The sequence below is a fragment of the Dama dama genome, chromosome 1, assembly GCF_033118175.1.
Source record: "Dama dama isolate Ldn47 chromosome 1, ASM3311817v1, whole genome shotgun sequence".
In the NCBI taxonomy this organism is placed as follows: Eukaryota; Metazoa; Chordata; class Mammalia; order Artiodactyla; family Cervidae; genus Dama; species Dama dama.
This window is the reverse complement of record NC_083681.1, coordinates 78,827,106-78,850,222: the sequence shown is the minus strand read 5'-3', so window position 1 is coordinate 78,850,222 and position 23,117 is coordinate 78,827,106. Positions and strand designations below refer to the sequence as shown.

The 23,117-nt window shown below is 40.3% G+C and overlaps 1 protein-coding gene across 1 annotated transcript in view; it reads right to left on the bottom strand.

Moving 5' to 3' along the window:
- Nucleotides 1–18,088: 18,088 nt before the first annotated feature.
- LOC133069142 (fatty acid desaturase 2-like protein FADS2B) overlaps nucleotides 18,089–23,117 on the bottom strand; it is a 45,432-nt gene continuing 40,403 nt past the window's right edge. Inside the window, exons 9-12 of the mRNA XM_061160362.1 lie at nucleotides 23,017–23,113; nucleotides 21,069–21,148; nucleotides 19,542–19,667; nucleotides 18,089–18,149 (exon numbers count right to left, since the gene is read on the bottom strand). Coding sequence (XP_061016345.1) covers nucleotides 18,089–18,149; nucleotides 19,542–19,667; nucleotides 21,069–21,148; nucleotides 23,017–23,113 — 364 coding nt within the window. The remainder of the gene's footprint in view (nucleotides 18,150–19,541; nucleotides 19,668–21,068; nucleotides 21,149–23,016; nucleotides 23,114–23,117) is intronic.

The following is a 23,117-nucleotide window of genomic DNA, read 5'->3' as shown; positions in this document are numbered from 1 at the left end:
ACTATCATTTGTTTGCCTTTATTGTTGCTATTAATAAAAATAACCAGAAAAAAATATAGTCTCTATCCTTAGGAAAGTCCCAATCGAGTAATGCATGACTAATGTATAATGACTAAAATTTATGACAGAATTGTTAATAGTCATAAGAAGGAAACACAGGGTTTGATGAAGACTCAAAGGAAAGAAGGAATATTCATTGTGTATTAGATTAGGCCATAAATAATCATTTTGAAGGAGGTGACCTTTGAGATAGGCACTGAAGGTAGGATTTGGGTGTCCAGCTGTGATGAGAGGAATAGCAGGTGACGGGAATGACACAAGGAGGGCCTGGCGATGTGACAAACAGGGGGTCACATTTAGCTGAGATTAGGGGAACTGTACAGCCGAGTGATATGGGATAGGAACAGAAAACTAGATGGAGTCATATTATGGTCTGATTGGTTTAGTGAGCTGGAACATTATTTTCTAGAAAGAGGCTAATTTTTTTCACATTAGCGCTACCCTGTTGGAAAGGAGGCTTTGTGTAGGATGGTCAGAGTGTCTAGAGGTGATGCGACCTGGTAGGAACTAGTGCAATAGTCTGGGTGAGAATAATAGTGATAATTAAGCAAGAATGAGAAGTAATATTTATCGAGCACTTAGTATCTTCTAGGCACATTATACACACTGTCTTATTTAATTCCTGGCTGTGGGTATCACTAACTTGCAGCTACGCTTGAAGAAACATACACTCAGGGGTTTTAAATAACTTGCTCAACATCAAGAGCTGGTGTTCTAACTTAAAAGTGTCCTCCTGCAGTACACACACTCTTTTTTTTTGCTTTTAAGTAAGTTCTTATTCTGAGATAATTATAGACACACATGCAGCAGTAAGAAATAATACAGAGAAATCCCGTGCACTCTTTACTTAATTTTTCTAATGTAACATCTCCTGTGCTTCACCGACTTTACGTTATCTACCCACATCCAAACCTCTGACAATCACTGATCTTTTTCTGTCTGTATGCTTCTGCCTTTTCTAAAATGTCATGTAATGGGAATAATAAAATATGTAGCCTTTGAAGACTAGGACCCATGTTCTTCATCTAGCAAAGAATTTGAATTACAGCCTTTTCTATAGCTTCTGATTTTTATAAAGTAATTTAAGCTTCTAGCTTTGCAAGTTTTTGCTAGATGGGAATCAATTTTTCTGTTGTTTGTTTTGTAGGGCAAACAATCTAGCTTCAAGAAACTAGGATAACAATCAACAAACTTACAATGCTAGAAAGAACTACCTCACACCTTAACGTTAATTTACAAAGGCATTATGACTCCCCCAGGGTCAGTTCTTTGCTGCCTCACTGTATCAGGTCTCAAGAGCTACATTTCAGAGTTGAACAGCAATTATCACCCATGATGTTTTATTTAAAAGGGCATTCATTAATGAGTTCCACTGAAACTTGTTTAGGAGTGAGGCAAATAATTTCTTTCAAGGTCAGTAATCACCCATCTCTGAACACTCAATCAGTCTTAATAATGCCCAAAACATCTTGTTAGAAAGAAGATCAATAAAACTGTTGGGTTTTGGAGCCTATGTCTCACACTGGCATGAAAAACTCAAGTTAGTGTTTTGCTGTAATAGCTTCTCTGAATATTTAATTACTGATTGCTCACGTTTGAAACTCACTCAAAGCTTTTTTGAATTCCAGAAAGGTTAGAAGTGAAAACTACCTTAGCAATAATCTGGGCTGATCCTTCTGTTTGTGAGATGAGGGAACTAATAAATAAAAGTGATCAGCTTATGGTCGTGGAGGTAGAAATGCAATATTAAGAACCTGGTCCTGCTGATGATTAGGGCGGTTACTCCTTGCAGGGTCCCATGATACTTATAAAAAACAGCGGAAAGAAGCAAGGAGTGAAGGGAAGAAAGCTCCAATAACTAATCACACTGAAAGAGAACATTAAACATTTTATGATTAACTCATGACTATTCCCAAAGGACATTTTCTTACAAAAGACAATCATATTCTTGTGCAATTTTAGAAATACGTGGTAGAGAAGTAAAGGAGAATGTTTTAAAAAGAAAGTCAGAGCTTCCTGGTACTTTTTGATACAGGCAGTAAGGGGAAGGAAATAGTCTTGAGCACTCAGGGAAATAATGACCCTTGCTCTCAATTAAATCAACTTTGCTTTCTTTTCTGGCCAGCTTTTCTTTAAAATAAATTGAATCTTTTCTCTGAGAGATAGTTGATTGGTATAATCTGCTGAATGGATATAGCAGATATATGCAAATATGCTTTATATATTTTCAATGCATGTAAACTTGTATGTGTATATGCTGTATGCTGCTGCTGCTAAGTCACTTCAGTCGTGTCCAACTCTGTGTGACCCCACAGATGGCAGCCCAACAGGCTACCCCATCCCTGGGATTCTCCAGGCAAGAACACTGGAGTGGGTTGCCATTTCCTGTAAACACACCCATAAACACACTCTGAGCAAATATATGACAGAGCAAGCATTATCCTAGCTTAAGGGGAGGTCGTGAATTGATGAAATAAGTTTAAATGGGTATTACAAGGCATACCAATGCTAAGTTTTCAGATAAAAGTGAGAGGGTTGCAATGAAAAGCCATGACTAATTATGCAAAAGAGAAACATTGGTGGAACTCTTGCTGTTACAGCACATGCAATAGTCAACCGAAAATGGATTAAAGACTTAAATGTAATACTTTATACTGTAAAAACTAGAAGAAAACATAGAGGGAAATATCCTTGACATTGACAGTTTTTTGAATGTGACACCAAAAGCCCAGAAATCAAAAGCAAAAATATATAAGTGGGCTGTATCAAAATGCTTCTGTACAGCAAAGAAAACTATCATCATAATGAAAAGACAACTTGTGTTTGGAAAAATATTTGCAAATCATAGATCTGATAAGGAGTTCATGTCCAAAACATGTAAGGATCTCAAATATCCTAGTAGTAAAAAATGTCAAAGAAGTCGATTTAAAAAATGGGCAAAAGACTTGAATAGACATTTTTTTTCCCCAAGGAAGACATACAAATGACCAATAGGTATATAAAAATATACTCCACATCACTAGTCATCAAGAAAGTGCAAATTAAAACCATAATGAGGTATGGACTCATACTTGTTGGAATGACTATTGTCCTAATAGTGTTTTGCACATGTGTCTTTTTGAATTGTGGTTTTCTCAGATATATGCTTAGTGGTGGTTTCTATTTTTAGTTCTTTTTTTTTTTTTTTTTTAAGGAATCTCCATACTGTTCTCCAAGTGGCTGTAACAATTTCCATTCCCATCAACAATGCAAGAGAACTCCCTTTTCTCCACCCCCTCTCCAGCATTTATTGTTTGTAGGTTTTTTGATGATGGCCATTGTGATTGGTGTAGACTGGCACCTTACTGTAGCTTTGATTTTCATTTCTAATGTATGGATATGCAAGTTGGACTATAAAGAAAGCTGAGCACCGAAGAATTGGTGCTTTGGAACTGTGGTGTTGGATAAGACTCTTGAGAGTCCCTTGGACTGCAAGGAAATCCAATCAGTCCATCCCAAAGGAGATTAGTCCTGAATATTCATTGGAAGGACTGATGCTGAAACTGAAACTCCACTACTCTGGCCACCTGATTCAGTGAGCGGACTCATCTGAAAAGAATCTGATGCTGGGAAAGATTGAAGGTGGGAGAAAAACAGGATGACAGATGATGAGATGGTTGGATGGCATCACCGACTCAATGGACATGGGTTTGGGTAGACTCATGCAGTCTACGGGAGTCGGTGATGAACAGGGAAGCCTGGCTTGCTGCGGTTCATGGGGTCTCAAAGGGTCGGACACGACTGAGCAACTGAACTGAAGTGATTTTGGTAATGTAAGATAGTCTTATTTTAATTTTTAAATTTCTTTAAATAAAAACATCTATTACTTTATCTTCTGTAATTGGTAATTCCAATATTTCAAACCCCATGTTATTCAATTCTGTTATCTGCTGTTTCTGCTTAGTTTTGTTCAGGATAATGATTTTCTTTATATATGTATGTATGAATTATACTATTTTTTTTTTTACTGATTTTACCTGCAGGAATCTTAAGGTAATCTGGCATATTGTTATATTCTTCCTCATAGTTTTACTTTGTTTCTGCCAGATAACTAAGGTGTTCACAACCAGCACAAGGTTCTGTTAATTTATTACCTAATAATGCAAATTTCGACTCCACATCCATGTGAATTCAGGGTGGTTGTTAGAAATGCTCATGGGGACTCTTTTTTTTTTTTTTAACCAAACAAAAGGTCTTTTCCCATCAAAGTAATTTTTTTTTGAAACCATTATTTACTAAAATTCCAGTTTTGTGTCCATCTACACTGTGTATCCAAGACAGAGTTTCCCATCCCCCACTGAAGTCTATAAACCAAAGGTCTATGTTTACTGTAATGGCAGAAGTCCTTATGGCAACCTCAGCACCATCTCATGACCCCACTCTCATTGCAGGTTCATTTTTAATCTTCAGTGCTAGGTATTTTCTTACTTGCATCTTACTGCATCTCTAAAGTCTCCCGGCAGGCAGGTTCGATCCCTGGGTCAGGAAGATAGGAGAGTATTACAGATTTCCCAAAAAGTAATCATTGTAATGACAGTCTCAGTAGGTGAGCTAAACAATAGATTAGAAATATTTGCAGAGAGAATTAGTGAGCTGGAAGACATGTATGAAGAATTCCTTAGATATGGGCCAGTATGACAAGGAATGGAAACTATGAGAAGGAAGTTAAATGTGGAAGTTGGCATAGAATACATAAAATTAGCATGTCAGAAAGAAAGAGAATGTTTTAGGAAATGATGACTGAGAAGTTTTGAGAACGGCCAAAAGATAAAAAACGTTTGGAAAGTATGAAGACTCTCAAGCAGAATAAATAAAAATTGTCCACAGTTAGAAATACCATTGTGAAAAAAAAAACCTGAACAAAAGAAAACAGAATATCATAAAAGCAGTCAGAGAGAAGAGAATGACAGATTCTGAAAAAGCAGACTTCAGGACAGTAAAAATAAAACACCAGGTGAGGAGAACAAAATCCTCAAAGTGTTGAGAGAAAATAATCACGGTCTAGAAGTGTACATCCATGGATCAATTATACCAAGTAGGGCAAAAGCATCATCTACACTGTTTTAATGCCAGAAATCTTTATCCTGAATTTAATCATGATTAAGCAACCTGAAAAAAAAATCCAGATGAGGGGAACGTCTCAAAAGTTTTTTTTTTTTTTTGAAACCTAAAAAAGTCAGTTTCAAAAAATACAGACAAGAAACAAAACTAAGAACTGCTTTAGATTTTTAAAAGACTAGAAAGATATTATAACTATCATAAACAATCCTTAATTGGATCCTTAATCTAAGAATAAAATATCTACAAATGATATTATTGGGACAAATAGGGAAATTTAAAGAAATTTAAGTAATGAGTACACAGCTGTTACTGCTGCTGCTAAGTCGTGTCAGTCGTGTCCGACTCTGTGCGACCCCATAGACGGCAGCCCACCAGGCTCCGCCATCCCTGGGATTCTCCAGGCAAGAACACTGGAGTGGGTTGCCATTTCCTTCTCCAGTGCATGAAAGTGAAAAGTGAAAGTGAAATAGCTCAGTCGTGTCCGCGACACCATGGACTGCAGCCTACCAGGCTCCTCCGTCCATGGGATTTTCCAGGCAAGAGTACTGGAGTGGGGTGCCATTGCCTTCTCCGGAGTACACAATAGATCATGTCATTTTGTGTGTTCAGTCTCTCAGTCATGTCCACTCTTTGCAACCCCATGGAGTGTAGCCTACTGTCTGTGGGATTCTCTAGGCTAGAATACTGGAGTGGATTGCCATTTCCTTCTCCAGGGGACATTCAAGAATTGAACCCACACTTTCTGTGTCTCTTGCATCGGCAGGCAGATTCTTTACCACTGAGACACCTGGGAAGCAATACTAAATTCCTTTGGCAAGAAAGCTTGGTTATGATAGAGATTTTCTTTGTAGCAGATAAATGCTGAATAGCCCTTATCTATTTGTCAGTGTACAGATAAAGCTAAATGGAAAGAAAAAGAATAGGTTAATCTAGGTGAAGTTCATACCAGTGTTTCTTGTACTATCATTTTAACTGTTATGAAGGTTTTATTTTTAAAAATAAGAAATTAATAAAATTGGGTAAAATGAAACACTTTCATGCAAGAACAAATGCAGAGAGTTTAACCATCAATAGGTGTACACTAAAGATGCTTCTAAAGACTTGTTCAGAAGAGAGGAATATGATTTCTAAGCAAAGTCTTAGAAGAAAGAAGAAACAGTGAGCTTAGAAACTGGCAAATGTGGGAAATAACATATTGGCATAAACAGAGGTAGTTTTAAATATTGATAATATTGTCTATGTTGTGTGTGTTAGTCGCTCAGTGGTGTTTGACTCTTTGTGACCCCCTGGACTGTAGCCCACCAAGCTCCTCTGTCCCTGGGATTCTCCAGGCAAGATTACTGGAGTGACTTGTCATGTCCTCTTCCAGGGGATATTCCTGACCCAGGGATCGAACCCACGTCTCTTATGTCTCCTGCATGGCAGGCAGGTTCTTTACCACTAGCACGACCTGGGAAGCCCTTTGTCTATGGGGAAGTGAGAAATTAAAAATATCAGCTAACACTAACACCTTATATTGGAGTATTCACTACATTTAGAGTACTCTAAAATTCTTATACTTTATTACTTAGATGTATGTATTTTCAAAGGAGAAGGCAATGGCACCCCACTCCAGTACTCTTGCCTGGAAGATCCCATGGACGGAGGAGCCTGGTAGGCTGCAGTCCATGGGGTCTCGAAGAGTCAGACACGACTGAGTGACTTCACTTTCACTTTTATGCATTGGAGAAGGAAATGGCAACCCACTCCAGTGTTCTTGCCTGGAGAATCCCAGGGATGGGGTCTTGCAGAGTCGGACATGACTGAAGTGACTTAGCTTAGCATGTATTTTCAAAAATTATGAAAGATAACAAGTTTTTTTAGAGTTTAGGGGAATAAATGGACTTTTAAAATCTATCAATCTGAATTAAAATAAAAAAGGTAAATAGAATAAAAGGAAAAATCAAGACAAATAAAAATCCCCTGAGAAGGCATAAATAAGTCTAAATGAATTAGTAAGGAAAATAAAAATGGACTGAACTCATCATTAAAATTCAAAGATTGTGACTGTGGATTTTATAAATGTAAATCAAGCCATTTGATATAATAGACAAAGATGCAAAAGAAATGAAACAAGTAATAATTAAATAAATAATGGCATAGAGAAGAATGTCATGCAGAAATGAAAATTAACTGACATGAGCTAAACTTCTTAACCCAAATAAAAAAACACATAATATTGAGGCAAAGAGCTTATAGATTAATTATAGCACAGTAAAATACTGAGGCTTTACGGTTACTGGTAACACTTTACATTTGGTGGTTATATGTGTTGGTTGTATATTCTACATGCCTTTTGTAATATTAAACATTATTTACACCCCCAAGTTGCCTTTAAAGCACAAGTTACAGACACACCACCTCTCTCAGCAAGTCAAAATGCTGCCAGTTTTACTAAATCAAAGCCACATCTCCTTTGCTAGACGTTAGAAGGCAAGACCATTTTCAAGATTAAAAGACAAATTGGTACTAAAATATATTCGGAATTATAGAGACTAGAGATGTGAACAACCAGTGATGCTAACTCCAAACAGGACGCACAGGACTGTTGTCCCAAACTAAGGGCAAGAGGCACAGGCACACATACACAATGATGGAGTGTTGCTCTAATTGGCAGCAATTTCTATATTAATATATAGCAGATTTTTCTTGTATCTCTTTCAGTGATATTTTTCCCCCCCAGGTTTACTGATATATAACTGACATATAACATGTAAGTATAAGGTGCATAGTGTGATGATTTGATACCCAAATACATTGTCAAATATTTATAGTAAGATTAGTTGACACATCTTTCACCTCACCTAACTGCCACGTTATCTTTGTTATGGTGAGAACATGCAAAATCAACGTGTACAGCACCTTTCAAGTATACGACAAGAAGTGGTAACTGTAGTCACTATGGTGTACATTAGATCCTCAGAACTCATTCCTCTTACAACTGGAAGTTTGTGCCCTGTGACCAACATTTCCTCTACCCTCTGGTCCTTGGCAACCACCGTTCTACTCAAAGATATTCTTAAGTAAGGTAAATTATGGTTCTAGACCTGACTTTCCCTTTCCCCAAAGTGTTAACTTGTATCTACAATGAATTATTTCAATTGCAGATCTTTCACAGAGCATTGACAATATCCAAGGCATTGTTTTAAATACTGATGTTCAAAGTGTTCCCATCTCTCCTTGTCAGCAGATCCTGCTACTCATTCCCACTCCTGATTTTCTGGAAGAGCATTCTTCTGGAGTTTGGAAAGAATCAAGAGATAAAATTCCTGGTGTATTTTTCTGATGTATAGGCTTGGATTTTCTTTCCAAGACACAATAGAAAAATTCAACAAGAGTTATTTTTTTAGAAAGTCCCATTTATGTTAACATATCATTTTCTGTGTGTGTGGCAGAGTGGTATTTTGCTTTTGCTACAAATGGGGGATTTATTTTTAAGGGCTGTTGGATTAAGGACCATTCTCATGAGAATCTTAAACACTGGGGATTAAGTTGAATGTACAGGTATTGAGCTTCCCAGTTGAGACCATTTCAATTTTTTTGTTCAGGTCTGTCCTTTAGGCACTTTGCACTACTTTACCCCAAGAGTTTGGGGACCACCTGTTCCGACATGTAGCTGATCTTGGATTTTGAAAACTTGGCTTTGCATCCTTGATTTTCCATTTACTCTAAGTCTTAGTTTCTCCCCTTACGCGTCAGACCTAATGACACCAGACATCGCTGCCTCGGTGTTGCTGAAAGAGCGAGTGTGGAATGCACATACATCTATATGTGTTTTGAACTGTGGAGGGTATTGCCATGAAAGGATTATCAGAATTATTCCTGTTGGAAGACATCTCCAAATCTGGGTGCCACTCTTTCTTCTTTCCCTGATGCACCTGTTCTCATTCTCATCTACCTGAAAGACTCTTGGGGCTTTACACAGCCAGGATCCTCAACTTGAACTCTGTTCCCATCATGAGAGATATTCACACGCCTCAGTTTATTAACATGATTAATTCCCTGCCTCACTTTAAATGTTGCCAAAATCTTGACACTGCTGCTGAATAGAAATATGGAGACAGTGTTTTGGAGAAAAGACAGAGTAACTTTATTTCTTTGCCAGACAAAGCAGGAACATAGAAGGCTAGCACCTCAAGAACTGAGCCTTCCTCCAGGGAAATAGGGAGAGGTTTTATAGTCAGGGTTCATGGTCTGGGGAAGGTGTAAAGGATCAGAGTGGTGAAAGTCTTGCATTCTTCCTTTCTTCTGCAAACTATATGGTCAAAGTCAGCATCAGGTGGCTCAGTAACAGTTTAGTGCCTCTGAGGTTATCTGCCTGTGACCTTTTTGCTTTGAAACACAAGACTGCTACAAGGGAGGTTAGGAGGAGAAGAATGCCAGGTGCAGACTATAATTCATATGGAGTCAGAGAGTAATTAGCTTTGTGAAAGCCATATCTACCTTCAAGTGTTTGTTAGTAGCCACAGCCAAAGAATAAAACAGATTGTTTAACTCTAACATACCAGTTTGGCTGGTTTGTGCTTAAGGCTGTTTATTCATTTTTATTTTTGTTGCAACATTAATCCTGAGGTGGTCTTTAGAAGAAAGCTCACGAGCATTACCCTATGGTTTTAGATTCACTGAAGAGGGTGAAGTATGGTAGATAATGGTGGTCACCATTCACAGGTTCAGTATAGATTGTTAAGTACAACGAGGATTTGGGCAGTCAAATTCCAACTACTACAATGTTTGCCTATTTGGTAGATATTCAGGCAACAACTTCACCCTCTCTCACTGAATTTCTTCCATGACTCCTTTTTCTTTTGGGATAAAATTCAAACTCATTTTAAAGAGCTCTTTTTATGTTCTTGAGCTCAACTACTGAGGAATTCTACAGAATTCAAATCCTTTCTCCTCCAGGCATTAGATGCCCTGGCAGGGACTCTGGCTGAACAAAAAAAGTTGTTATAAATTCAGATTTTATTGCCTCCTCTTCTTATATTTGGTAATCCCAATATTAAATGGCTGTATTCATCTTTTACCTAGCTGGATGGGCAAGGTGGTAGGCTGTCTGTCACATTAATTTTTAAAGCATGAACTCTCAGAGACATTCGGCCTGTGCCCAAAGCCTGGCTCTGTTACCCATTAACCTAGTGAATGTGGGCAAGTTACTGAACTTCTTAGAGACTTTGGACTTTGGGGTTTGTGGGTCTAAGGATTCTATCATACATTAAATTATATAATCCATGTTTACTGAAGCACTCAAGATCTTTGAATCTGTTACCTGAATAACTACCAATAGGCAGACACTGTAGTAGTCGCGATTTGATTGACCAAATCCTCGTTGTACTTAATGAATAATCTACACCGAACCTGCGGTGATAAGCATTACTTACCCTGTTTCACCCTCAGCAGCTGTCCAAGCATATCTTGATCACTGGCTGATGTTGCACCAAGAGTCAGAACTTGCCAAGAGGGAATTATTGCTCTCAATCTGAATAGGAATGAATTCTACAGTTCCCTTTCATTGGCCATATTTGGGCTTCTCGAAGTGGTCTTTTTTGAATGTCTCTTTTAAAGCCAAGTTAATTCTATTTCTCTTTCATAAGCTCCAGACTTTCCATCTTCATATCTATTGCTTTAGTTCATGCCTTTCTTTGCTCCTTTAGTTCAGGATCACAAGAATAACTTTCTAATTGACTTCCCATTAGCTACTCTTCATCTTCCACAAATCCTATCTTTCTTAAAGACACTTCTGGTGATGCATTTTCTGACACTTAATTTCTTCCATGACTCATTCTTTCAGGATAAAGTTCAAACTCCTTGGCTCAGCACACAAGACTCTTCACAGTTTGCCCACTAGACCCTAAGGCTCTAGCAGTAAGTAAGAAGATAAGTTCTTGGCCCATATCAAGTGGACATTCTGGTAGGGGAGACAGATCAAATACTACTGAAATTATTAATAAAAACTTTAAGCCTTTGTTAAAGAGCGCCCAGATCCACAGGTACAGGATAATCCACCTAGTCATGAAAACTATTAGAATATCAGAGCTAGGTGAAAACTTAAATATCATCTTAACTCCTTCATTTAATTTACTATATATGAGGTTCAAGGCACGGAGGCCAAAGCCCAGTAGACATTATTGCCAGTGCTTTATTTTTCTAGAAGACTACACTGACTCCTTAGCATCTTAATTATTGCTATCTCTATTTTTCTTTTTTCTTAACATTTGAATGTTATTTCATATGGAAAATTGGTATTTTTGCTGTTTTTTGGATAGAATTCTTATATTTTTTTAATTTTGGAATATTTATGGATGAAATGATATAATATCTAGGAATTGAGTCAAAATAATCAAGGACCGGGAATGGAAACGGCTAGAGAAAACAAGACTGGTTACGAGTTAAGCATTATGGAAGCTGAGTGACAGTTACATGGAAGTTCATTATGGAAGCCTTTTGCTTTTGCCTGTGGAAAGTTTTCCACAATGAAAAGTTAAAAAAAAAAAAAAAAAAACCAAAACACAAAAAACTATGAAAATCCTTTGGTAAAAGTTCTGTGGGTTCCATACCAGTTCCTGGGATTCTTCCCAGGAGACATGACCCTGTATGTCTTTCAATGAGTCTACAGAAAGCTCTACAGAGTCCCTTGAAAAGGAGGCCATGTCTGCTCTTCTGGATTCATGTCCAAGAGGCATGGAAAAAAAATCAAACAAACCAACCCCTGGAGGTAAAACTGGAAAAGGACCAGAGGATGAAGGAGGAATCCCAAAGATGATGTTGGTCATCACTTTGCTGCCAGACTATCATTTTAGTGCCAGCGCCTGAGCAGTCCTTGGCTAATCAGTACTTGCGGGAAGTGGGAGGCCCTTCTCCAGCAGACATTCTGCTTGTAGTACTACCTCTGTTGCCTACTATCTGTGTGATCTTGAGCAAGTTACTTAACTTCTCTGTGCCTCTCTTTCCTCACCTATAAAATGGGGATACGAGTATCAATTTGGTGAGGCTTATGTGTTTATGCCTGGCATAAAGTAAGTGCTAAATAAATGTCAGCTGGCATTAATATTATTGCCTGAGCTTACCAATAACCGGAGTCAAAGTGCACGTGGGAGTAAAGAGCAGCCGTGAAAATGCAGCTCGGCCCTGTCTTGACCACCTGCAGCACAGTAACCGACACAAAGGCTCTGCCTGCTGCTGCCATGGCCGTGACATACGCTGGAGTCCCCAGGTTGGAGGAAAGGGCTGTGTTACAGGGTGGGGAGCAGACGGTTTCTCCCCACTGGGGGCTCACCAGGACCTCCCCCCCTCGCCCAAAGTCCCAGTAGCCGGGCCTCACTGGGTGTGTGCTCACCAGCAGCCCACCATAGGCAGTGGGCTTCCTCGTATGGGAGGTGGTCCTGCCCAAAGAACCAGCACCAACCTCGGCTGGACAGGTGTCTGAGGGCTGAAGAACGTGATGGGGGAGCAGCGGGGATGCCCTGGAAGAGACTCCTTCCCTTCCAGCTCGCCACAGGCAGGGGTAGGTTCTCAGCCAGGTGGCTGGGGCCTGGGGGAGGCCCTTCTCCAGCAGGAACCCGTCCGGGGCCACGGACAGCGGGTGGAACGCCTCGCAGTCACCGGCAAGGTCTGCTTCCAGACTCGCCCTTGGCTGTCTCGGCCTGTTCTTCCGCCAGCTTTTCCTTCTCTTTTTCGAGGTGTGCCTCAGGCCGGGGCTTCTCCGGCAGCTTCTCCAGGACCAGTGAGAGGGAGCCAGGTTGGCCTCCGGTCCTGGCTGCACCGCGGCCTCTGGCGGCTTCTCCTCGCCCCGCCTCAAGGAACCCCGGACCCGCCGATGTTGGCAAGTTCTGCGCAGGCGCTGCCTCCCGCCCCTCCCCTCGGTGTGTCCGACGTCGCCCTGGCGTGTTAGTTTTATCTTTCTATTAAATCTATTTTAGTCTTGGTAGTAAAGCTGTCCGCTCTTCGAGGGCGGAACACTAGCGTGTCCACGGTCCACGTGCCTGCAGCCCACCTTGGCCGACACAAGGTTCTCCATGGTTGGATGTTGGCTTCTCTGAAGCGGGACTGGGAAGTCCTCCAGGTTCTACTCCCTTGGACAGGGCTGGGGCTAAGGAGCCCAAGCTCGTTCTGCTTGCTGCTCCAGGCCAACGAATCCGGAGACGAGTTGTTGGAACAAGGGATAAAGACCCTCCTCAGAAAGCTAGCTGACAGGGAAACGGCAGCCTCAACTGTGAGAGACCCATCTTCCATGCGTCAGAATGTGGGCGCCTTTATTTATGGAAGGGGGCGGGGCTTACTGTGGCAGTAACCAATGGCTGAGGGCGCCACTAACGGTCGCTGGGCGTCAGTTACTCACTAACAGCAACATCATGATGCTCCAACATTTTTACTGTTTATACCCCACTAATATTGTTACAAAATAATGGCTATAATTCCCTGTGCTCTACAATTTATTCTTGTTGCTTATCTAGAAAATTGTTTTTGAATGCCTCTGAAAAGTCAAAGGAGAATACACTGAAGAAATGAAGTTGAAGTAAGATTAATGAAAATACTGGGACACTATTCCACTGTCATTCAGGCTTCCTGCTGTGTTCTTTGAACAGATGCTCATTCCTGCCTTAGGGCCTTTGCACTCGGCTGATGCCACTGTTCCTTCGAATCTGATCGCAGGCTCCTTCATATTTTTCTTATAGTCACTTTTCAATGACCATCCTTATTTTGATTAGCCCCTGCTTATCACTCTCAAAAAAACCTTTTGCTTTCTTCAGATGTGATGATCTAGGTTTTTCTTCCATTTATGTATTTATTTATTTTTAATACTAGGTTGTAAGCTTCAAGAACCTGGGCTCCTGGATCTCTGGGTCACATCAACTGGTCCAAGTCTGGCACATGGTAAGCGCTCAATAAATATTGAAGTGCTCAATAAATAATGAAGGATAAATATTTGCACAAGAACGTTTATACTGAGTTAATTTATTTTGCACAATGTTAGCCATGTTATATTCCCTTCACATCGGAAAATTCCGATAAAACTCCCTTAAAGATGAAGCTGCTACACAATTCTTTATTGAAGATGAGAAATGAACTTTATTGTTTGCATAATCTGAGGCTTAGTTTAAAAAATAAGCCCCTGGAAATTTACTTTGAAGCACATAAAAAAGATTAATAGGTAGGTAGATGGATAGATATAAAATAAAATAAGTTTACTAAAATGTAATTTCAAAATTTTGATTATGGCTAAACAGATAGATGTTCACTGTAAATTTCTTTCAACATGACTGTCTTTATGCAAATTTTCATAAATAAATGTGGGAAAGAAAAAGTACCGAGTATATTCCTTCTCTGAGTAGAGTTTTGTTTAATCTATACTTTCTGTGTCCTTCAGGTGGATGATTAGCAAGGAGATAGTTGTTCTGCCCATAGTCCGGATCCCTGATCGGGAAAGAAGACTCCTCGAGACAATGCAACTTGCAATAGGGGAATTTATTACTGACTCGAGCCAGGGTTTCCCGTCCTCACCAAGGGTGTGAGGATGAAAAGGCCCCGAGCCCCAGTTCTCTCGGGTATTTATTGGGTACAGTTGGGTAGTTGGCGCAAGCAGATTGGTTACACAGTTGCAAGGCAATTTTTGTTGGCCCAATCCTTGTGGGCTTTCAGCTTTCCCTTGATAGGTTCCCTTTTTCTTGCTAGGCACATGCCGATTGGCTGGCTCCAGGTGGCCTGATAATTATGTTACCCCGGGAAACCAGGCCTACTCCTAATCTAGGCTGCCTGTCATGGCGTTAGCCGTGTCAGCCTCACAATAGTCAAGAAAATCCTTTACAATATATTGTGTAAGCAACAAGTGATAGATTTGGCATGGTTTCCACTAAAGAGTTGTGCACTCACATGGTTAATTGGAAGTTGGGAAAACTAGAGCCCATGGCTCACTATTCCTCTGGCTTGAGATCTGGTTGCTGGTTCCAGGGGACTGAGTAAAGTCAGAAATGGAAGGTGGCTCCCAGGTGTTACCTGTTGTGATAGGAGAAATCATGGTCTCACTTGTGATTCATAATCCTCTCATCGAAGGAAGTGTGCCCTCTTCACCATTAAGATGGTTCAGTGTCTTTCTATCCTGTGAATCTGTTTGACCTTGAAATTGCTCTTGATTTTGATGGTCCAGGATGGGAGGAACCCTCATTACATTAATAATAACAACCAGCATTTGAATGAGTGTTCCTGGCTTATGAAAGTATTTTATTTACCTTACTTTATTTGTCTGTCCCAACAATGCATTGATGCAAATAGGCCAGATAATATTATACACTCACCTATTTTAAGGATCGAGGCAATGTGTGACAGCCATGGCTAATTTCATGGTAGGGTACTGAGGAGCTGAAATTTGGACTGAGGTTCCTGACTTCTAATCCAATCATTCACCCTTATCTAATGCCGGACTGAATATGTAAGCAATTTTTTTACTACCTGATTTTATCGAAAGGAGGGAGGCTTTCTAGGAAATAGAGTAGCAGAGAAAAGTCCTAGGGAAAGTGAACTTTTCCCAGGTTGAATTCATGCTATGTTATCCCCAAATCTCAAATCCACTTCTCGATTCTGCTGAACAACAGCAACACTTACACACAGCTTTTTCTTCCTGCCTCCTCCCTCCCTCCCTCCCTCCCTTCCTCCTGTAGACTGAAAGAAAGGTGCAACATGAGAGCTGTGAGTTAAGTTTTGTTGGGGCAAAATGAGGACTACAGCCTGGGAGACAGCATTTCTGATAGCTCTGAGAAACTGCTCCAAAGAGCAACTGCTGCCTGACTTTCAGTTTTGTTCTTTTATCTCTGAAAACATTTCAATGTCTTGTTAGGGGATGAGGTAAGTGTCATATATGATTTTAGTGAAGAGGGGACCTGCAGCCATGCACACATTGTGGCAGATATTTGCTGCTAGTCATGAGGAGCAAATTCGCCATTAATGAGTTTAGTGCTTTTCTGGATATGAACAGATGTAATAACTGGGCTCATAAAATCTTCTCCTGAAAATATGTAACTATCTGAAGACTTTTCTTGCAAGTTTTTCCAAGAGCACAGAGTACCTCATTCCTGTTCTCCACTCTTAATTCCTTTCAGAGGGTATTGAATGTCAGCAGCACTTGATTTATTCCTTGCAGAGTAGCTGTCAAGTGCCAATTTGTAGTTGACAAATTCCTTCTTTCCTTTCTCTGCTCCAGCTCCCTCCCTCCCTCCCTTCCTTCTTCATGTCTTCATTGAGTGTCTCTATAATGTCAGGAAGTCTCTACTCTTATGGATATTGCAGGTTACAGTGGAAGACTTAGGAATCACACAGATAGATGTAAAAATATACCTCTAGTAATTACTACAGAGTATATCACAAGGACGCCCCACTCCAATACTCTTGCCTGGAAAATCCCACGGACGGAGGAGTCTGGTAGGCTACAGTCCATGGGGTCGCTAAGAGTCGGACACGAATGAGCGACTTCACTTTCACTTTTCACTTTCATGCATTGGAGAAGGAATTGGCAACCCACTCCAGTGTTCTTGCCTGGAGAATCCCATGGATGGCGGAGCCTGGTGGGCTGCTGTGTATGGGGTCACACAGAGTCGGACACGACTGAAGTGACTTAGCGGTAGCAGTAGCAGCATATCAAAAGGAGGCCTTGAATTAATGGGGAGGCTTCCTTGAAATCTTTACCAAGCAAAGGGCTCATTGCTTGAAGCATATAGAAACCAATACTATGGCAGCAGCTTTTGAGAAGAGTGTTTTGAGGCCAACTGGCAAGGAGACGCTGGAAGGGCTCAAATCTGTGTCTTTGATCTGGGGTTCCATCACACATTATGAGTTTGTGGAGGATGTATTAGTTGGCAGAAATGTTGGTGGAGCAGGTTTCAATTAGTGGGCTTTGGAACCTGTCCTTTTAGGATAAGATATGGTTGAAGCTTCAACATGGGATCTTCTAGGACGGAGAACTCTTCGCTTCTAAAAGGATTCTGGCATTCAAGTTCCAGTCATGTCCTGATCTTTTAGTTCCCTGAAGGTGGTGTGGAGACTTAGTTTTTGGGTGTTATTTGAAGTCAAAAATTCTTCCCTTGTGCCTACTTTGGCTGCTTGGGACTTAAGCTGAGGGAGGGAGTGGTACAAGGTGGGGCAAGGTTCCTGGAGGAGGGCCAATGCTGGTAGTCTGTTGGCAATCACCAGGTTGCAGATTGCAACTTTATTCCAAGAGCAATGGGAATCCATTGAAGAATTTCAGGTAGGACTGTAACATAACTCTCATGAGTCATTTAGTTTACATGGATGTCTGCCCAATTAAACCATCTTTATTCATGTGGCCAGTGAGCAGAGGTTGGAAATGATCATCTGAATACTAACGCCATACACAGTGATCTGGGAAGTTGTTAAAATAATAGGCCTTGGTGTCCTCCTCTGGGAATCTTATTGAACAAGCTGTCAAACAAAAATTCAATTGAGTAAATTTGAAGATTTCATTAGCTTTGTTCAATGACTTCTGAATCAAGCAGTATCCCAGTGAGTAAGCAGAAGGGAATTCTGAGGGGTTGTGCAAATGGAAGGTTTTTATAGGAAGAAAGGAGGGGCAAGGAAGCCATCAGCAAAGTATATTTAGGGCAGACACCTTTTTTTGGGGGGGGCGGATTACAAGGGTTTTATCATGCAGATATATATATGTCCTTTCTCTGGGCCAGGGGCAGGAATGGAGCAGGAGTAAAACACAACAAATTACCACCACATTGCCACCCAAAAATTCCAGACTAGTTGATTAAGATTACATTTCTGGGGAAGGCTGTAACTGCAATTATGTCAGATATTGTAGAGGTTTGGTATCATGGGCTTTAGCACAAGGGACACTTTTGGGGCCTGTGGTTTCCTCTTTAGCACCTGCACATCTGCATTATGTTTCTGGATGCATGCAGTAAGCCTCCTTCCAGAGGGCTCCGGACTTCTTCAGGGCCCTGCAAGAGGAGCAGACAAAAGCATGAGTAGGTGAGACTCAGGTCAAAGGAGCTACCTCATGGAACATTTGTTCTTTTACTTAATACTTTACAACATTGTCATTTTCAGTTATATCTGAAAGACCTCTTTCTATCTTGCCTGGTGGAGGGAGTCAAATACACTGACTTATGTTTTAGAAGGCAAGCTCACATTTTCTGTATGGAGGAGACTGAGATTTTGTTTTATGCTTTTCTGTACTCGAAAGCATCACTTTCCTTTTCTCCAGTATTAAAAGAAAAAGCTCTGCTGAATCTCTGTAAGATAAACCATATGACTATAAACCAACTTGTCCTGTATCCACCTGCCTCTCCTACTTTATAAAGTGAAATATTTTTCTAGGCTCTTGTGATACAGCAGTGAATAAGAGTGATGAGAGTCTTGTCCACCTGGAGTTCCTGGTCTGCACTGGGAGACACATATTACCCAATATGCTATTTAATCATGATTGTGATAAAGGTCAGACATGAAGAGAAGCAAGCATGTGACAGGTTTAGTCTTGGGGGCAAGGGAGGACTGAGATGAAAAAAGACCTTTCAGGTGAGCTTTGGAGAGTGAATGGAACTTGAGAAGGTGACAGGAGGGGGGGAGGCAGGTTGGAAGATTATTCTAGGTAGAAGAAAAGGTGACCAAGGATGTGTCATGACAAGGGGCAGGGAGTTATGTAGCAACTGAAGGGAGGTCAGATATCTGGAGGGCAGGAGAGGAGGAGGGCAGTGGTAGAAAGTGAAGATGGATCACTGCTCAGGAATCAGATCTGACCAGTTCTAGCCTTGATGGCTTATTTATTCATATTAATAAGATACTGTTTTTCTTTTTCCTAATCTGAAATTAAAAAAAAAAAAATATTCAACCAAGGTTTTGGCTGTTAATTTGATCAGCACAGGATTCTCTAGGGAGCTTTGCATGCTTTAGGATGAGTATGGATTCTCAGTTCCTGTAGGAAGAGTCACCCCTGCCTGTCCCAGCAGACCCTGCAAGCATCTTAGTTTTCAACCCTGGACCAGCTGATTTGAGAGTCCCTGCCACTGGTTAAGTTCTAAAGCATGTCAAGGCTTTGTGGGTGATACAAAGGCAAATAATACAGAAACCTTGTTTATAAGAAGCTTGAAATTTAGTAGGGCATCAAGGTATTTTCACTATGAAGTACTTAGGATGCAGCAGGTAAATGGTAGGAATGACTTTTGTCATTTCTCTGTTAGTATTGTTCCTTATAGAGCCTCATGTCCATGCTGGGCACATGGCTGTTCCTTAATAAATAGCTATTGACTGAATGATGATTGATAAAGTAGTGAAGAGTCTGGGGACCAGCAGTGAAGGGAAATGAGAGCTGTGGGTTGGGGGACTGTTATTACCTGAAAATATCTCCAAATGCCTTCAAAATGGGCTTATTCACATATGGTAGTCCATGTTTGGCACACAGTGACTTCACCAGAGGTGCGACCTTGTGGTAATTGTGGCGTGGCATTGTGGGAAACAGACTAGGGAAACAGAGGAGATATAAAACTTTTCAGACCTAAAGAGAAACCCAAAGTTCCTTTTCCCCTTTTACAAAATAAAATGGCATCAGCCACGCAGACCCAACCTTGACCTTGCACAATACTTTTGTTCTGAGAAGTTAAAAAACCTGCTGGCAGACTCATCCTATCGCTTCAGTTCAGTTCAGTTCCGTCGCTCAGTCATGTCTGAGTCTTTCCCACCCCATGAACAGCAGCACGCCAGGCCTCCCTGTCCATCACCAACTCCCGTTGTTTACTCAAACTCATGTTATTGAGTTGGTGACGCCATCTAACCATCTCATCCTCTGTTGTCCCCTTCTCCTCTTGCCTTCAATCTTTCCCAACATCAGGGTCTTTTCAAATGAGTCAGCTCTTAACCCTCTACAAGCCTTGTGGGTGACAGATGTTTAGGAAGAACTAAGGGAATATGTTTTAGCTCCATCAACTGTTTATTTTTGGCCTGATCAAATGAAAGTGTACTATTTAGAACTTTCTACCATTTAGAACTACCCAGAGAACTGGAGATACTGAACTGCCCACTTGGCCCCTACTAATCTCTTCTTAGGCTCTGTCTTTCTAACTTCCTTAGCAAGAACAGATGAATGTATATTAAGTCATAGTAAATAGCTAAAAGTCCCAAGAAAGGAATAAAAAGTGAGGAGAGATGGATTTTTAATCCCAAGTTTTCATTAGTCAGTCAGATGACAGTCTTGGATTTAAACCTCTCTTTTAATAAAACTATGAGGGGTAATATGTATATTTTTTTTTGGCTGAAATTTTCAAGCCCTAATATAAGAAATAGAATGAAAAAAATTCGTTGAACAAATAAAGATCTTGTTCCTTCTTTGACTATCATAGACTCACATGGCTTAGACAAAGAGAATGTGGAAAGCCTCTCCACTGATACGCTGGAGAAATTGACTCTCAATGTTTTAACTTGCATCAAGGCGTGAACTACCCATTTCTATCTATAACCGACCAATTAGAAATTGCAGCAGGGACTCCATTTATTTTGTAACCTTGGCTCTAAAGACACAGATAAGTAAATATTTGAATTATAGCAAAGTTAAGTTTGAACACAAGCTGGTTACCCAAGTGTCCTGATGTTTCTTACATTTTGCCAGCAAAGAGATTCCTAAGCCCATAGGATTCTGGAAACTGAGTCACTGATACTTTTCCAAGATTTCACTCCATGTACTCGCAATTGTGACACTTCCTTCATCTCTTTCTTCTTTTCTTTATCATTGTTGTTAATCCTTTAGAGAGCCCTGGTTCATTTTTTTCCCTTTTGATAGTGAGTCTACTGCTCTTCTCTGGACTATATGGAGGACAGTTATTAGTGACAGCCCTTGCCCTTTATCGTGAACTATTTCTCTTACTCACTGGTGCTCAATTTGGAAGTTCAAGTGCCCAGTGAACCAGTCATTGAAAAAGGACTGTTCAACATTACAGGTGGCCAAGACCTGCAAAGAAAAAGCTTACATTAGATGTAAATGAACCCATGACAAACAAGAGATTTAGTTACTCTGTTATTCATCCATCATTCAGCAAGTGCTGATGGAGTACACATTTTGTGTAACAAACCATGAGGGATAGATATAAGCCCCAGGTCTCAGGAACCTGACAATTATAAAGGAAATAAGGCATTTTTCTAAGAAGTATTGATAAGGCAATAGATATGAAGAAGTGAATAGGATCTGAGAGGACTAAGTCACTATCAGCCCTCAAAATCAGCAGACTAAGGTGTCATGAGTAAGGAGTTTGGCAGATGGAAGTGGGATTGTAGGACTCTGGTAGAAATTATAGGAGTTTGAATGTTATTACCACAGAATAGACTTAAAGGACTTCTAAATGGGGAATAAAGCACACAAGGGCTTTAATCAAGGGTTTTGTGCCTAGAAATACATTTATTAATGTATACAAGTAGCTTCCTTTTTAATCTCATGTATTTTATTTTGTACAAAGACAGACTGAGAAGAAGTTCATAGGATTCTCCAGACTACTTAGAATGCTTATGAATGTGATTTTCTAAGATTTAATTCTTGTTAGGATTGTTGCCATTTTGAATGTTATTTTTGTAGTTGCTCTATGTCAGGGTTCCTCAAAGTGTACGTTAGAGCACCTTGGGCCTCCCTAGGACACTTTCAGGGGAACTTCAAGGTCAAAATGATCCCCATAATACTTTTGAGACAGTATTTGCCTTTTTCATTCTCATTCATGCATGCTTATAGCATGGGTTTTACCAGAGGCTATTAAACATGGGATGATGTCATCACTCTGATGTTAACCTTTATTGGCTTTAAATTAATTAATAGATATTTTAAAACTCTGTTTCAATTTCAAATACAGTAAGTATCAGTGGATATATCCTCCACAAATGAAAGCTCTTTGATGTTCTCAGTAACTTTTAAGAGTGGTTTCTTGACCAAGATGACTGAGAACCACTGCTATGTGGAGTGTCCACTGAACTTGGAAATGAGCATGGAGAAGGAAGCAGTATGATGCCTGGATTCTTCAGGTAATCATGGCACAGCCAGTGTCAGGCTTAGACCTGAACCTTAGACCCATGGTATTCTGCATGGGTCACAAGTCATTTGTTAACAGCATGCTTGCAGAGAATGCAGAGTCTGTTCTCTGGGCCCCACTATCTATACAATGAAATGAGGAGGATTCCAGGGTCCTTCCTTCTGTTATTCTAGGAGTGTGAGATTTGTTGAAAGGCTGTATCATGTTGAGGCAGGTTTAGTAAACCTTGCCTGTAAAGTGCCACACAGTAAATGTTTTAATTCTGCATCACAGCTACACAGTTGTGCTGTTTTAGAATGAAAGCTATCATAGAGAATGTGTAATGTATGAGTGTGACTGTGTTCCAATAAAACTACAAAAACACAGACTGGGCTAGATTGGCCCTCTGTTGTAGGTTATTAAGACTTGGTTAAGAGCAAAGTTTCTGAAATCAAACTGCCGAAGTTTAAAACCTGCTTCTAGGGAACTCCCACTGGTCCACTGGTTAAGACTGTATGCTTAACACAAGTTTGATCCCTGGTAGGAGAACTAAGGCCCTGCATGCCACAGAGTGTGGCCAAATAAATAAATAAAACCTGCTTCTACCACTTATCAGCTGTATGAACTTATACAAGTTATGCAACTTCTTCATACCTCAAATTTCTCATTTGTAAAATGGGAATACTCTGATCATGTAGCTACATCTAATGCAACTACATGCAAAACAGTTGATGTGCCTGGAAAGCCTCCAGTAAATATTATATGAGGTAAGAAGATGGTAATCAGGATGATTTGGTGGATGCTTTCCCAAGAACAGCATTATTACCTGAGTGCTGAACCAGTCCTGGTTCTCCTCTTGGCTCATTTTCATTGGTATGTGGCTCATCTGGGTAACATATGTAATCCAGGGACTCTCAAGAAACCTTT